This window comes from Hypanus sabinus, chromosome 3 (genome assembly GCF_030144855.1).
Source record: "Hypanus sabinus isolate sHypSab1 chromosome 3, sHypSab1.hap1, whole genome shotgun sequence".
NCBI classification, from domain to species: Eukaryota; Metazoa; Chordata; class Chondrichthyes; order Myliobatiformes; family Dasyatidae; genus Hypanus; species Hypanus sabinus.
This window is the reverse complement of record NC_082708.1, coordinates 46,228,279-46,246,035: the sequence shown is the minus strand read 5'-3', so window position 1 is coordinate 46,246,035 and position 17,757 is coordinate 46,228,279. Positions and strand designations below refer to the sequence as shown.

The 17,757-nt window shown below is 39.5% G+C and overlaps 1 protein-coding gene across 1 annotated transcript in view; it reads right to left on the bottom strand.

Annotated features, from left to right (window-relative positions):
• ska3 (spindle and kinetochore associated complex subunit 3) overlaps positions 1-16,304 on the bottom strand; it is a 35,900-nt gene extending 19,596 nt beyond the window's left edge. The window contains exons 1-4 of the mRNA XM_059963304.1: positions 16,256-16,304; positions 14,714-14,829; positions 12,666-12,730; positions 2,739-2,904 (exon numbers count right to left, since the gene is read on the bottom strand). Of these exons, the coding sequence (XP_059819287.1) occupies positions 2,739-2,904; positions 12,666-12,730; positions 14,714-14,813 (331 nt within the window). The 5' untranslated portion in view covers positions 14,814-14,829; positions 16,256-16,304. The remainder of the gene's footprint in view (positions 1-2,738; positions 2,905-12,665; positions 12,731-14,713; positions 14,830-16,255) is intronic.
• Between the last annotated feature and the right edge of the window lie 1,453 nt (positions 16,305-17,757).

Here is a 17,757-nt window from a genome sequence, read left to right as displayed (position 1 = left end):
GTAAAGGAAGGTGACGGTCAACTGATAAAGATAATTAAAATAAGCAACATAGATAGGGTAAATTGTCAGAATCTTTTCCTAACATAGGGTTATCAAAAACAAGAGGGCATGGGGTTAAGGCAAGAGGAAGGAGTTTTAAAAGGAAGCTTTGAAGAGCAAGCTTTTACAAAGAAAGTAATTGATATTGAAACCCTGTCAGAAGTGGTGCTGGAGTCAGATACAATGACTACATTTAGACAGGCACTTCATTTAATAACCAAGACATAAAAGGATATAAACCTAATGTGGACAAACTGGATTACTGTAGATGGATCTGGTAGGCTGAAGTACCCATTTCTGTGCTGTACAATTTTGTGTTCACTTTATTTCGTAATAATGGACCATTTGTGAACTTGCTGCAAAGAACAGGGACTACAAATGAGCTCAGGTGGAAAAATCTTACATTAGGTAAATTGTAGTTTGAAAGCAATTCAGTAAACACTCTAATTTGCTGTACTGACAATATGAAAGATACATAGTCCCTCTATGTTAAAATATGCATTTAGAACTCTACAACTTAAAACAATAAAAAGCTCTAGCGACAGTTCCACTACTAAAAGAAAGATGTTGTAATTAGCACCTGCCAATTACAGGGCGATCAAATAAAAACATGCAATGAATTCTTTCAAGCATCTTTTATTACTTTAGTTCACACCAAAGGTGTATCATAATGGCCCAAAATTTCCTGAAAGGTTGTCTCAGATAATCTTATTGATTTATCAAAGGTGGGTACTGCCAGCAAAGTCAGCAAATATTGCCCATTCTTGCCAAAGGGTGATTGTATGGAAAGGTCTTCACTAATTGCTGCAGTCCATGCAGTAAAAGCATTCTCATAGTGGTACAGGTGGCCCCCGTTTTTTGAATGTTCGCTTTACGACAGCTCGCTGTTACGAAAGACCTACATTAGTACCTGTTTTCGCTAGCCAAAGAGGATTTTCACTTTTACGAAAAAAAAAAGACGCCCACTTTATACATGCGTTTACCCCGAGAAAGACTACCATGACTGTGAAACCTTGTGCAGGCAGTTGTGTGCGCATGCGTGTATATGCTGATTTTTTTTTTCTCCAAATCGATTTTGGCTCACTGTCTTCCTGATTTTGATAAGTGTAACTACACCGTACATACAATATTCCTATTTTATATAGGCGGTCTATTTATCATATCATTCCTGCTTTACTATATGTTAGTGTTATTTTAGGTTTTATATGTTATTTGGTATGACTTGATAGGTTATCTTTTGGGTCTGGGAACGCTCAAAAAATTTCCCCATATAAATTAATGGTAATTGCTTCTTCGCTTTATGACATTTCAGCTTACAAACGGTTTCATAGGAACGCTCTACTTTTGGATAGCAGGGGAAACCTGTATTAGGTAGAGAATACAATATTATGTTCTATTGGACAAGTAGTTCAAAGAATTATAGCATGCAACCAAACTTCCAGACTTTGCAAAGAAATGCATTGTAAGAAACTCATCTGTGCTCAATGCTATTACTTTTGTAAATATTTGTAGTTATGAACTTAATATTAGTTTAAATGAATGATTATTCTCCACTATTGCAGATAGAGAATGAGATGAGGTTCCAAGATGGAGTTCCATAATTTTATCCTAGCAACAATATAGAAACATGTTTTTCCAAGACTGGAACAGTTCAGTTTAAAAGGAAAACCAAGAGGTGGTGCCATTTCTAATTGGAGGCTGCCTTTCTTCTCTTTGAAGCAAACTATTATTGATATAGCTATTGTTACTTTGGGAGGTTCATAGCATTCCCCCTTTCTTTAAAAACAGAAAAGATAAAGGAAAAACGTAAGAAATTAAACTTGTACATCAACATCACTTCTGCCCTCACTAACACTACTGCCACTTTGAATTATCTGTTCTTAGATTGGGAAATACTGGTAATGGGATGAGGCATTCAGTAGTTTTTATTATTATTTTCCCCATTCCTAAAGACTTTTGTGATTAACTAGTTGGAATTGTAGAGAATTATACATGGGCTGAAATTGTGATGATGAATACGAAACTCACAAACAAAAATAGTTAAGATAAGGAAAATGGAGCTGTTTATAAAAACTGAAATTAAAATTGTAACATAATTTTAAGTTGCCACAGATTTTCATATTTTGTTCAAAAATCCATTACAGGGATGAGTGTTGTGTTCCTAGTAAAGAATCCTATCACAATATTCCATAGTGCAAAGTTATGTCATCATTAAGAAATGAGTGTTAAGAAATCAAACCACCTTTTCAGCCCATCCCATTCATAACTTCTATGACAGCAAATTTTACTAATTGGGTAAAGGAGACATCAAAAATGCGCTGAGCCTTATACAAAAATCTAGTAACATCAGTTATGCATTTCTTTGGATTTTTAATTGCTATAATGGGTGGTGAACTTCCGGCTTTGAAAAAATATGTTGAAAGTCCTGGCACCCCTTTCATATATTGCATCACCTGATGAACATTTCTAGTATTGTGTTTTTATTTTAAATTTGCAGTATCTGCCAATTAAATTTTTTCCAGAATAGTAATAGCAGATCACTGCATGCAATAATTCAATTATCTTGTAGCCCCATTTTCTTAAACTTCTGTATATTACTAATTAATTTTAGTAGTATATTTCAACAACATTGTAAAACTTATCAAAGCACAATGAAATTGCAACTGAGAGTTACATTCTGTTCTCATCTATTCACATACCTTGATCATTGTTATGCAAGGGCTCATACCCATAATTTTGAAAGTGTTCTTCGATTTCCTCAAGGTCTGCAGTATTCTTCTGGTGCAGTGTCTGAAAAGCTCTAATTAATGCACTATTATCTCTGTTTTCTGTTTCAAGAGTTTCTAATTTTTTGCGAAGATCTGTCTTTAAAGAGGAAACAAAAATATTGACAAGAATGAATTCCATTTAACCTGGATGTCTGCAAAGCCAGACAAGACAATTCAAACTTGTAGTCTATAACAATCAGATGAGTTTTATCACTTCCCTTAGATAGTTTTAATATAAAGATAGTTACTTTGAGTAGTTCAATATCCTGCCCAGTGATTTAACAAATTTGTCAGCTTGATTTGGAGTCTACTATTAATTTTTATTTCCACTATAAAGTAGCACCAAACAGGCAACTTCTCTGCAATGTACTTCAAAATATTCTTATATAAGATCATTCAAACCTTCCATTTGGATACACTGTTCTATGAGAGATGATCAAGTAACAAAAGATAAGGTTTGCTGATTTAGGGCTGTATAGCAAGAACTGCTATACTTCAAAACAAAATTACAGAATCAGCATCATCACATTCTTCCTACCATGTTGTGTTGTGTGGTATTACAATAGGTACAATAATAGGTGGAGGGTCAGGTAGTGTTATGGAAGCAGGCAGGCTACTAAATTACCTGAGGCAGGAACTAGCAAGAGCAAATTGGAAACAGATGTTCAAGGCTGAAAGCACAGAAGTAATGTGGAGGAAGTTTAGGGATCACTTGTGCTGGGTTCAGGATAGTTTGTCCCACTGAGACAAGGAAAAAATGGTAGGAAAAGGGAACCGTGGCTGACGAAACATGTGAGGCAACTCGTCAAGAGGAAGAAGGAAGCATATATTTAGATATATGAATCAGGAAGCAGAAGGGGCTCATGAGAAATATATGGTAGCCAGGGGTCTTACATTGGTGGTCTGCAAACTATTGGAAAGGATTCTTAAGGATAGGATTTATGAGCATTTGGAGAAGTACAGTCTACTCAAGGATAGTCAACATGGCTTTGTGAAGGGAAGGTCATGCCTCACAAGCATTTTTTGAATTTTTTGAAGAGGTAACAAAAGAAATTGATGAAGGTAGGGCAGTAGATGTGGTCTACATGGATTTTAACAAGGCATTTGACAAGGTCCCTCATGACAGACTCATCCAGAAAGTCATGAGGCATGGGATCAATGGAACCTTGGCTGTTTGGATAAAAAATTGGCTAACAGGAAGAAAGCAGAGGGTAGTAGTGGAAGGAAAGTATTCTGCCTGGAGGTCGGTTACTAGTGGAGTGCTGCGAGGATCTGTCCTGGGACACCTGCTCTGTGATTTTTATAAATGACCTAGATGAAGAGGTGGAAGGATGGGTGAGTAAGTTTGCGGATGACACGAAGATTGGAGTTGTGGATGGAGCTGTAGGTTTTCGAAGGTTACAAGAGAATATAGACAGGATGCAGAGTTGGGCAGAAAAGTGGCAGATGGAGTTCATTCCTGATAAGTGTGAGGTGATGCATTTTGGAAGGACAAACCAGAAATCTGAGTATAGGGTTAATGGTCGGTTACTTAAGAGTGTGAATGAACAGAGAGACCTTGGGGTTCAAATCCGTGCATCCCTCAAGGTCGCTGCACAGGTTGATAGGAAAGTTAAGAAGGCCTATGGGATACTAGGCTTCATTAATAGGGGAATTGAGTTCAGGAGTAAAGAGGTCATGTTGCAACTCTACAAACCTCTGGTGAGACCACACAGATGGCTGTGGAGGCCAAGCCATTGAGTATATTTAAACCAGAAATTGACACGTTCTTCATTAATAAGGACACTAAAGGTTTTCAGGCAGAAGGCTGGAGAATAGGGTTGAGAGTGTATAGGCCTGGATCGAATGGCTGAGCAGACTCAATTGACCAAATGCCCTAATCCTGCTCCTGTCTTATGACAGAGCCATACCTGTAGCACTAAAAAAAGGTACCAATCCAGTGAAACTGTAACATGTGCATAATTAATATAGAAAATATGGAGTTAAGTGGTGACACAATCCTGCCACTTTTGCCGATGAGAGATGGATAAAAAAAGTTAATGAAAATCAGCAGCTCCATGAACATCTCCATTCAATGATTTAAAAAAAATAGCAATATAGTGCAGAACAGGCGTTTGAGCCACGCCATCCCAGCAACCCCTTGACAAACCCAATTAACCTGATTAGAATCAAAATCAAGTTGTGAAATTTGTTAACTCAGCAGCAGCAGTACAATGCATGATAATATAGAAACAAAAAAATGAGGTACTGTTCCTAGGTTCCATGTCCATTCAGGAATCATATGGCAGAGGGGAAGAGGCTGTTCCTGAATGAATGAATGTGTGCCTTTAAGCTTCCGTATCTCCTTCCTAATGGTAACAATGAGAAGAGGGCATGTCCTGGGTGATGGGGGTCCTTAATAGTGGACAACACCTTTTTGAGGCTCCACTCCTTGAAGATGTCTTGGATACTAACTAAGGAGGCTAGTATCCATGATGGAGCTAACTAATTTTACACTTTCTGTAGCTTCCTTTGGTCCTGTGCAGGAACCCCCCCAAAACCAGATAGTGATGCAGCCTAACAGAATGTTCTCCACAGTACATTGTTAGAAGTTTTTGAGTGTTTTAGGTGACAAACTAAGTCTCTCCAAACTCCTAATGAAATACACCCACTGCCTTGCCTTCTTTACAACTGCATTGATATGTTGGGATCACGTTAGGTCCTCAGATACTGACTGACACCCAGGAACTTGTAATGTCTCACTCTCTCCACTTCTGATCCCTCTATGAGGATTGTTCTGTGTTCCTTCGTCTTACCCTTCCTGAAGTCCACAATTAGCTCTTTCGTCTTTTTGGCATTGAGTGCAAAGTTGTTGCTGCAACACCACTCAACTAGCTGATATATCTCACTCCTGTATGCCCTCTCATCTTCATCTGAGGTTCTACTAACAATGGTTGTATCATTAGCAAATCACAGGACAATTTACAATTAACCTACCTTTCAAAGGATAAGCCCTGAATATAACAGCAAAGACAAAACTGAAGTATTCACAATCACATTTAGCCAAAAGTGGATAACCTATCTTAGAGTTCTCTGGGAACCACCAAAATCATTAGAGCCATACTTCAATGACTGAGAGCACTGGGTATACCCTGGGGTGTAGGACCAGATAATATCCTAAGTACTGAGATTACATGAAAGATGATCAGATTGAAAAAGATCTTAATACATGTTCAGCAGCAAAATAATTCCTTGTCAAATTTGCATGTTCACAAGTTGCTGGCAAAGAAACTTTGCTGTGAGCAGATATGTTGTTCCGCATCACCTGAGTAATGCAAATATATGCTAAAAACAAAATTTTGTTTCTACTTTGATAAAATTAGTATCTATTGTGTTGACTCAGATATAGGAAGGCTGCATATTTTTCAGTGTTCCATGAAGCTGTTCTATAGTGACAATATTATCCACCCAACATGGAAAATTTTCTAGGTATGTGTTCCTCAAAGGAAACAGGGAAATCAAGCTACCACCCAGCATTTTCTTAACCCTCAGTGAAGTGATGAAAAGCTTCAATAGCACTTATTCTTCAATAAACTGATCGCCTATGCTTAGTTTGCGGTTTGCCTGGGCGGTCTACCTTCAGGTGGACCAAAGGGCTCATTTCTAGTGATGTGATGAGAATGGTAGCAAGACCGCATTTGACCAAGTGCAGAATCAAGAAGCCCTGATAAAACAAATTAATTTGTATCAAAGGATAAACATTATGTTTGCAGTAATACCAAACTTTAAAAAAAAAATGCCTGTAGTTATCTAACCCAGGAGATCACAGTAGTAGCCTTAGACCAAACCATTTTTAAACCACTTCAACAATGACTTTGTTATCATAAGATCAGATGTGAGGACATTTGTTGATGATTCCATTTAACACTCCACAGCAAATGAAGTTATCCATCCCTGCATGCAACAATACCTAGTCAACATTCAAGAAGGGCTGATAAGTATTAAGATACAGCCCTTAAAAAACACACTGGGCAATGACTACCTTCACCAGTAGATCCAACCACCTATTCATGATATTCAATAACATTACTATCACTAAATTCCCTTCCATCGACATCTTTGACCTGCAACTCACTTGCTGATATTCCAAAATCTTTCCACCATTTACAAGGCATATGTCAAGAGTGTGGCTGGGTGAATGAACCATGTGTATTGTTGAAGTTGCAACACCATCCAGGGTAAAGCAGCTCACTTAGACCTTTCACCTGTATTATACACAAAATGCACTTGAAGATTAATCAGCCAAGGAGGGAAAGGTTTGAAATGCACAGGAATAGCATCACCTCCAAGCCCCTAACAATACATCATCATTTCTTCTTCACTGTTAGGTCTAACCCCTGGAACACACTCTCCAACAGAAGTCCGGCATTTAGATTTATAATTAATGAAGGATCATTATAAAGACAGCGCACTACAACATCCTACAAGAGCACTTAGGATAAACAACAGTCATGTCCATATCACAAGAAATGTGCAAATAAACAAAACCTCAAATTTAAATAGAGACAAAAAATCCATATTAATATGTAAATAAACAACTAATAGCCACATTATGATGTACTCAAAGTGAAAGGTGTACGTTAGTTTACTCACATCAGTTTAAAACATTTTCTGAAACAGCAGATTTGAAAGCTTGACCTTCCATCTGTAAGTTTCAAGAATTACAATTGCTGACAACAGACTCCAGTTAACAGTGTTATGAATGTACCACAGCTCTGAGGGGCCGAAGGGTGTGGGGTAGCCCCCTCCTTTGTGAGAATCGCAAGATCACTATTGATTTGGGTCAGGAGACCCAGGAAATGAGAGAGAGATGTGCGGAATGTCTCGTTCCCCGGCAATATAAAGCTACGGGACACGGCCATTGTCTCTTGAAGACGAACTTGTGTATTGCAATACTGTGCTACGTGGAAGCCCTCAGGCAAAGTGGGCTGGTTGAGGGAGGGACTGCATCACCCCCAACCTGATTGACATCTGAGACCCTGTGAGTCAGGATAAAAGAAGGTCTGTGGGAACAGCCCCTCAGATGCACCAGAAGAAACGCTAGCGATCCCGTAATAGTGGAAGCCGGTGGGGAGGCCACATGCATTCGGTTCCATTTTGCCCCAGAAACCGGTGCCCTTTACCATGGAAAAATGGCTTTTAGCTAACAACGGGGAAACCAACTCCCAACGACTCGAAGGATTAACATCATAAAAGGACTGGGCAAGTTTTAAGACCGTCTTTCTCTCAAACCAAAACGCTGCAGCGTGAACGAACTAACAGTGACTTTTATATTTCCATCGGACAATACATTATCCCCTAGACAACGATAGAGCTATTTCTTATTATTATTACACACGCGCGTTTAGATTTGGTATTGACAACGTATATTATTTGTATGGTTGCATTGATATTATTTTGTGTATTTTTATCAATAAATACTGTTAAAGATAGTACCATCAGACTTCAACGGACCTCTCTATCTTTGCTGGTAAGTGACCCAGTTACGGGGTTTGTAACAAAATTGGGGTTCTCGTCTCCAGATTTGACACCAAATTGGGAGGCCAGTGAATCGGGCTTGTAAGTCCCAACTTGGATCTGGTTACGTGGGTAGCCAGACGGGAAACCAGCAAAGATGGATGTGGGTGAATTTATAGAAAACCCGACTCTGGAGGCGCTAGAGGCGGCCACCAAATCAGACTTGATAAATTTGGCGAAGGGGTTAAACCTCGCAGAGGTGAGGTTGTCAATGAAAAAGCGGAAGGGCAATAACTCAGTATAATATTGGGAAGAATGTATTTGCAGCTGAGGTATTGGAAAATATCCCTGAAAAGGTACCAGCTAGTGGGACAGCTCAGTTAGAGTTGGAGAAATTAAGGTTGGAACATGCAATTAAGGTAAAGCAGCTGGAAGCAGCTGAGGAGGAGAATGAAAGAGCCGAGAGAGAGAGAGAGAGAGAGCATGCGCTCCAGCTAAAGGAATTAGAGGTGAAATGGGAGCAGGAAAGAGCTGAGAAGGAGAAAGACAGAGGAGAGAGAGAGAGAGAGAGAGGGAGAGAAACAAAGGAAACATGACTTGGAGATGGAGAAGTTAAGGCAAGGGTGAAGAGATCAAGGGTCAGACCGAGAGGAACAGTTTAATGTTAGTCGGGAGTTCAGTTCCTCCGTTTGAGGAGACGGATGTTGATAGTTATTTCTTGCTTTTTGAAAAGGTGGCAGTGAATCAGAAGTGGCCCAGAGATCGGTGGGTTGCGCTGTTACAAAATGTGTTAAAAGGGAAGGCACAGTGGATATATACAGCGTTGGCCATGGAGGAGGAAGTGGAGGAGAGTTATGACAAAGTAAAGGCGGCCATTCTCCGGAGTTACGAGCCAGTACCTGAGGCATATAGACAAAAGTTTACAAATTTAAAGGAAGGGTGGAATCAGACGTATACTGAGTTTGCCTATGAGAAGGGTGTGCTCTTGGACTGTTGGTGCACAGCAGAGATAGTGGCAGAGGATTATTGGTGTCTCAGGGAGTTAATTCTGATTGAAGAATTTAAAGGTTGTGTTTCGGAGGATATCTGGATGTATTTGAATGAGAAGCCGAATAAGTCCATTTCAGAATTTGCTAGGTTCGCAGATGAATATGCCCTAACCCACAAGACAAAGTTTTCCTCGAATAAAAGTTCCCAGAGAGACCGTGGGAACGATCGAGAAAGTCTGCCGGCTGAGGTCCCGCTGGGAGCTAGCGGTAAGGTTGAGGGGGAAAGGCCAGAAGGCCAGAGATTTCTGGGCTTGACCTGTTTTAATTGTGGAAAGTGGGGGGCATATTGCATCTAGGTGCTTTGCTCTGAGGAAAGAGTTAGGAAAAGGGAAAGCAGCAGTCCCTATTGGATGTGCTGTGGTAATCAGTAAATCGACAAGAGAGCCCCGGGTAGACAGAGTACGAGAAGGGTCTGAGACTTGTCTGTCAAACGGAACCATGTCTGTGAGGGAGGGAGACACACCAGTTCCAATACGGATCTGGAGAGACACAGGGGCTGAGCTGTCGTTGATCAGCAGTAAGGCACTAGATTTTGGTCGCAAGACGGGAATGGTAGCTGTGAAAGGAATAAGTAAAGGAATGGAAATGGTACCCTCACATAAGGTCATTATGGATTGTGAGCTGGTGTCTGGACCAGTTGAAATAGGCGTGCGATCAGAATTCCCGAGCACTGACGCGTACGTTGTTCTTGGTAACAATATAGCAGGTGGTAAGGTTTGGGCAGCAATGACGCTGACAAACTGGTCGGTGAGTGTTGAGGCCCCGCCCCTAGATTCTAAGATCTATCCCGCATGCGCGATCACTCGCAGCATGTTGAGAAAGGCAGCCGAGACAGAGAGCAGTTTAAAACAGGCCAGTATCGATTTGGCCGAGACGTTTTTACCGACCCTGTACCACGAGGGTTTAGAGGGTGGTAAAACGAAGAGTAGTAAAGTGAAAGAGGGTAAGGGAGAGGAGGTAGACCTGCCCTTAGCGAGGAGAAAAGTTCTAGAGGCAGAAGATAAAGATGAGACACGGATAGAGCTGTTAAAAGGTCCAGGGTTGGACATGGATGATCTGTCTGGTTTGGCAGAACTGTTTGAAGAAGTTGAAAATGCTAGAGGTGTTCCCGATAATGAAATGAGGGTAGTCCTAGATGAAAAGGGTGCCCTTACCTTGAAGAAGTCTGCTGGGTTGGCAGATGAGGTTGCTTTAGCCCGCGGGGTTGAGTTTACTCCGGAAGGGAGATGCCCAGAGAGTAGCTGGGAGGATCAGGGGAATTTAGAATTTGGACCGGGTACGGGTATTGAAAGCCTGGAAGAGGCAAATGTCCTGTTTGAGTGTGTCCCAGATGTGGATGCACTTGGTACTGAACCTAGTACTGGAGCTCAGAAAAAGTCTGAGGTATTTGATTCAGTTGAAAGGGACGGCCGTTCTTGTGGGTCAGATAGACTTGGTTCAGTGAAGCAAGGGTTAACCTTGGTAATAGTGGGAAGTGAGAGTTCCCAGGTGCTTGTGCTCGATGATGTGTTAAAGGTTAATGCGGAAATCAAAGGTGGGGAGATAAATATTATTATTGAAGGAAACGGGAAGTATGTAGTTCCCAAATCGAATGAAGAAAATTTAACGCCTGCGGATTGCTTACAGATTGAGTTGGACGATGACGGGGCCCCCCAGGCTATTGTTATTCCAGTGTGGTGTGAAAAAGCAGAATTTGAAATGCTGCTTGAACAAAGAGTTCGAACTGAAAATGAATAGGCTGAAGGGTCCTGAAGAGAGGGCTAGCAACCTGTGTAAGATTAAAGAATTGGGTGGAAATTCAGAAGATGGTCTAAGTTTGGGACACGGTGTTGATATAATAACTCCTATGAAAGAAGCGGGCGAGAGCCTCTGTCACCAGGGTACCCAAGCTCCCTACGTGGGAACTAACCGGAAGAGAGGCGACAGTTAATGGGGACGCCATTTTTAAATAGCAAAAGTCGGTTTTACGGGATTTCGACAATGCATGTGAATAATAAAGACAACCCCATGGAAGCCTGCCTGTTAAGTTTGAAAGCAACAGAAAGATTAGAATTTGCATGAACTTTTGTAGATACACGTAAGCTAAGATCACAACTCCTTAGTTTTTGCTTGCTGAAGGAAAGAAATAAAAATACGTGGTTATTAAATTGAAGTCTGATGCTTCAAGACTTTAGTAAGGTACAAGATGTTAAGATATAAAAGGAAGTGACACTGTAATCGTTAACTGTTTAGATGCTGAATTGAATGTATAACTGTATTACTCTGTAGTGAAAAGGAAAAGCTTTTGTATTGTGTTAAGATTCTAAAATCCTGTAAGACTCTGTACTACTTCGTTTCACCGCTGGTAAAAATGCTTTGAAGAAAGGGGGTGTTATGAATGTACCACAACTCTGAGGGGCCGAAGGGTGCGGGGTAGCCCCCTCCTTTGTGAGAATCGCAAGATCACTATTGATTTGGGTCAGGAGACCCAGGAACTGAGAGAGAGACGTGCGGAATGTCTCGTTCCCCGGCGATATAAAGCTACGGGACACGGCCATTGTCTCTTGAAGACGAACTTGTGTATTGCAATACTGTGCCAGGTGGAAGCCCTCAGGCAAAGTGGGCTGGTTGAGGGAGAGATTGCATCACCCCCAACCTGATTGACATCTGAAACCTGTGAGTCAGGATAAAAGAAGGTCTGTGGGAACAGCCCCTCAGACGCACCAGAAGAAATGCTAGCGATCCTGTAATAGCGGAAGCCGGTGGGGAGGCCACGTGCGTTTCTTTCCATTTTGCCCCGGAAACCGGTGCCCTTTACCACGGAAAAACAGCTTTTAGCTAACAACGGGGAAACCAACTCCCAATGACTCGAAGGATTAACATCATAAAAGGACTGGGCAAGTTTTAAACCCGTCTTTCTCTCAAACCAAAACGCTGCAGCGTGAACGAACTAGACAACAATAGAGCTATTTCTTATTGATTATTATTATACCCGCGCGTTTAGATTTGATATTGACGACGTATATTATCTGTATGGTTGCATTGATATTATTTTGTGTATTTTTATCAATAAATACTGTTAAAGATAGTACCATCAGACTTCAACGGACCTATCTTTGCTGGTAAGTGACCCAGTTACAGGGTTAGTAACAACAGTAATTAATCTTTAAAATATTTACCTTCTGGCTAGCCAAAGTAAAATGTTAGGAGAAATTGTTAGGAGAAACCATTTAATATGCAACAAATGAACTTCATGCAAAATAGTTAGAATTGGAAGTAAAACTTCCCAACTAGTAAGTCTACCATTTGATTGTATTTATAACTTAATAATTACCTTAATATTTCTAACTTCTGAATGTAATTCATGAAGCATCTTTGTGCGAGCAGCTTCTTCATGGTCTTCATGTGATAGAAATAAAATGTTAGGTTTTGGCTCCTTTATTGTGAAATAAAGCAAGGAAACAGGCCCAACGTATCCATGCTGACCAAAGTTTCTTCCTAAACCAGTCTTATTTGCCTGCATTAGGTCCATATCCAGAAACCCTTCCTATCCATGAACCTGGCTATGTTTTTTTAAAATGTTGTAATTGTATCCACCTCTCCCATTTCCTCACAGGCCCTTTCATATACCCTCCACCCACGGTATGAAAAGCCTGCCAAACAGATCCCCTACAGGTCATTCTCCTCTCACCTTAAACTTATGCCTTCTAGTATTACAGTCCGCTATCCTGTGACAATCTATTTCCTCTCCCTTGCTCCTTATGTATTGCTATCATAATCTGTATTTTAATAGCAAAACTCTCTTATCACCATTACTTTATAGATTTTGTACATTTTCACAATTTCTTTGAGGCTTTTCTCCTTAACATCCTTTCTACTAGAAACCATAGAGTAATACACCAAATTGGACCAGTATTATAAATATCTCTCTGCAGCACAAACATAAAGAGAAAATATAATTGCAGAATTGTTAGAATATAAAATGACAAAGTATGGCTAAACATTAGTAGCAAATGATAAGATAGCCAACAGTATAAAAATGAGTAATTTTAATATATATTTAAAGAGGAAAGTAAGCATTGGTCTTATATAAAGTCAAGTAAATAAAATAATGGAAAATAAGGAGATGGTATTATACATCAGTCTTCAGTACAGAAGAGGGAACAACCCAGAAATAGGTGTGAATCAGAACTGTGAAGGAAGGAGGAACTCGGAGAAATTGACCACCAAGGAAGTGGTAAGAAAATTGTTGGATATGTAGACAGTCAAGTATTCATATCCTGATAGACATTATTTTAGTGTAAATAAAAACTGACAGAGATTTAAATTTTCCAAAATTCCATGGATTCCAAGATGATTATTTTAAACTGCTTTTAGTATCCTTCAATCTGTCACTTTATTCTAAAAGGGACCCAGAAAACAAGTGGTTATAGCAGCTTGGAAATTTTTTAAATAATCAGGTAATGTCGATAGTATTCTATAAAAGAGAAGTCAAATTTATTGAAATTCTTTCAAGGAGTAACTAGTGCTGTGGTTGAGGGACGAAAATGTCGATGCATGGTTCTTAGATTTTCTTAGACTTGATAAGGTGCCACATCAAACAAATTAATGAAAAATAAAAGCTCTTACTCTATGAAGTAATAATCTAGCATGGTTTGAAGATTGGCTGGCTATCAGAAAAGATGGTTGGCAGTGGTAATGACTTGTGTGGTCCTAACCTGTCACAATTAATACAAATAATTTAATGAAGACACTGTTAATAAATTTATTGTCAACACAAAGGTAGGAAAGTGTGTTAATACATAGGTTAAATTAGTAACTAATGATCTGGCAAACGGAGTATAATCTTGGAAATGCAAAATTGTTCAATTTGGCGGAAAAATAAAAAAAAAGCTTGACATCAAAATGGCGAGAGCTCTACATTTGCAGAGGTTATGAGTGGATTGTGCCGTATTTTCAAAAGGCTAGTGTGTAGATATGGCATGTAATTTAAAAAAACAGAACAATATCACTTTATTGCTAGGGAAATTGGTGAAGTTAAGCTTCCGTTACAATTCATCTTTCTAGGTTAGAGACAGACAATAAAAATTGCCAGGAGCAGAGAGAGATGCATGCTATGTTTGTGCTCCTAATCCGTATGTACGTAACATTACTGAACAGATGATACATCGTAATATAAAGATTTTAATTTGTCTCATTTGCATTAAACTAAATGAGCATTGTTGGGGGGGGGGGAATTCTATGTAAAATCTCTCTGGTTTTAATTAGAAATTTCAAAATAATTTATTAAGGCATTTATAACTTAGTCACAGACTCCAGAACTGTAATGTCTTTTCAGAATAGACAAAATCATCTTTGCAAAGTATTAATTAACTTGCTTACCATAATCATTATTCAAAGCATTGTCCAAATATGTTGTCTCTTTCTCCAAATTTACTGCAAGCGTTTTCAACTTAGTGAAAAAATTAGCTGTTACATCCATCTCTGTTGGAAACAAACTAGAATAAAAATTAAAAACAATTTTGATAATGGAAGGTCATGGATTCTTGTGATCATGCTGCCTTCTTGACTTAGGAAACCCAGCCACCAGAAGATTTTTGTTTTTCTCTAAAGGACTGAAATAAAATTTTAATACAATACGAATTAAATACCAAATATAAAAAGTTTCATCTAAGCCTGTCAGAGTATTGTTTCAAGATCATGAATGGTTATTCCTTGATCTTCTTTGTTAATATTGTACAATCTTGCTGGAAGCAAACACCTGCATGGTCCAAATAAAATGTAATTCAGAACTTACAAATTCCTCACAATCATGGAAATCATTATGATACTTTATTTATTATAGTTAAAATTCTCTAGTCCTAGCAATGTCTTAAACCTCTTCTGCATGTTTCTTACTGCAATCACAATATGCCTGTAATATGAAGAAAGCCACATTCAGAACTCAAGCATAAGTACCCAACATTTTATCCATTTCCACTGAGACTCCCTTGCTCTTATGTTCTGTATGTTGACAAATAAAGAACATTATTCAATATACCTTTAAGTATTTCATCTACTATTATAGTTACTTTTAGAAGTTGGAAGATTCTCTTCTAGATCCTCTTGTTCTTTTCCAATCACTAGGCTGGTTCAGGTCCAGTGCCTGTGATCACCTCCAATAAATAGATTCCACATTTATGTCAGGCGGATGCTTCAGAGGTCTGAATGATGACTAGACAGCACAGCCTTGCCCAAATGCTGCAGAATGGCTTTCACTGGAGACAAAGCTGGGCAAAGCTTGTCTCATATTAACAATATTATGGATCAACATTTTAAAAATCTCTGATTTTCGCTGCAAATGGAATTGAATAATATAGGGATTTGGTTTCCCTAATTTGTCAGTCTGGGACCTCTGTTCAAATGTCAAAACACTTGCAATTCCTTTCAAAAAGGATAGTCACAGCCAGCCAGATTTTGTCCATTAAGAATTATTGTTTGCACTATCCAGCAACCCATGTTTTCCACAAAACACAAAATTAATAAAATGAGTCAACTGCAAACTCATTCACAAGCAAGTCACCCAAATGATTGACATCTATAAAAAAGCCGACGACGGTGAACAAACGTTGCTTTGTCCCTACTTTAAGCTCCATTTCCCAAATCAAACACTCAACTCATCATAAGGTTAATTGCAACTTCTGTGCACTCTATCTTTCTTTACGTCAGGGTGTTAAAGAAAACTCTGGCTGATTCCTTTCTTTTTAAGAGTGAGCTCAATGACCAAAAGCCGAACGACCAGTTCATGAATCTTCGTTCCGGAAAGCATAGCGTTCACAGTTCAATCCGTGAAGGCCGGTTTTAACCGCACATAAACCGATTAAAACCTCCTACCATACTCCCGTAAACAATTACTTTCAGAAATCAGAAGTTGATGATTTTTACCAATTTAACGGTCACCCAACACCACATCCGTGTCCAAACACACCAACCGGAAGCTGCGCCCGGAGGTTCTGCTTGAATTTCGCGCGCGCCGACCTCCGCGCATGCGCGTTCCACCCAACGGCCCTGGATGGATTCCCAAGGTACCCACAGTGCATCCAGGCGGATGAACAAGGATCTGCAACTATTTTCCAAGGCAGTTTCTGCATTTTTATTACAATTGCGAGATTTGAAATGATAGAACATGAACAGAAACCGGTCCTTCGACACACAATGTTGTCCCGAACTAATTAAATGTCCAACTGAAAGAATTGCTTCTGCCTACACAATGTCCATATCATTTGTGGTCTAAGTGAGAACACAAACAATCTAAAGACACTGGTCTCCACTCTCCTCTCCTATCAGATTCCCTCAGCATCAACCCTTTGCCTTTCCTACACACCTGGTTCCACCTACCATCTTCTAGCTAACAGGAGGAAATCTGCAGAAGCTGGAAATTCAAACAACAACACACACAAAATGCTGGTGGAACACAGCAGGCCAGGCAGCATCTATAGGGAGAAGCGATGTCGACGTTTTGGGCCGAGACCCTTCGTCAGGACCTACTAGCTATCCTCTTTGTCACCCCCACCTTTTTATTCTAACATCTCCCCTCTTCCTTTACAGTCCTGAGGAAGAGTCTCAGCCCCAAATGTCAACTGTTTGCTTATTTCTATAGATGCTACCTGACCTGCAGAGTCCCTCCAGCATTGAGTGTGTGCTGCTTTGGATTTCCAGCATCTGAAGAATTCCTCATGTTTATTATCACACAGTGCCTGTTCTGCACTGGTGTGTTTTATTTCCCATTCGTTCTTCATATTAGGCATTACTGGTAAAGCTATCATTTATTTCCCAAGTGTATTTGCTTTTGAGAGGGTGCTGGTAAGCCTCTTGAACTTTGTGGTTCTCCCAGTTTTGCAAGGGAATTCCAAACCATGACACTGCATTGATAGGAATGTTCAAGAAGCCAAAATTGAAGGAAAGCCAAAATTGTAGAGTTTAAAAGCTAAAGGAAATAATAGATGGAAAATTATAGAGGAGGAATTTGAAAATAGCAATGATAGTACAACTTGGGTCATGGACAATTGCAAATTTAAAGTAGAACAAGAGAAGTCATCCATAAGAGAATTCTGAATAGTTAAATCTGTATCTAACAAAGACATGGAAGAAAATTAGCTGGAAAACAACTAATCCTCATGATAAATGGGAAATTATCTTCGATTCAGACCAAGATAATCCTAGTCTCAGATGTAATATACAGTTGACACTTTGTGTAAGAGAAAAAACTCCGAGTTCTCCTCAACTTGTTCATTGTAGCATAAAAGGAAATGTTTTACACATTTACAAAACAAATGTTCTCTAACAACATGCACCACCTTCTCCCAATAAAGATTTATGGTCGGATTCTGTGGACAACTGCATATTCTAGTTGCTAATTGTATGCATCATGAGGCAGAGGTCAGACC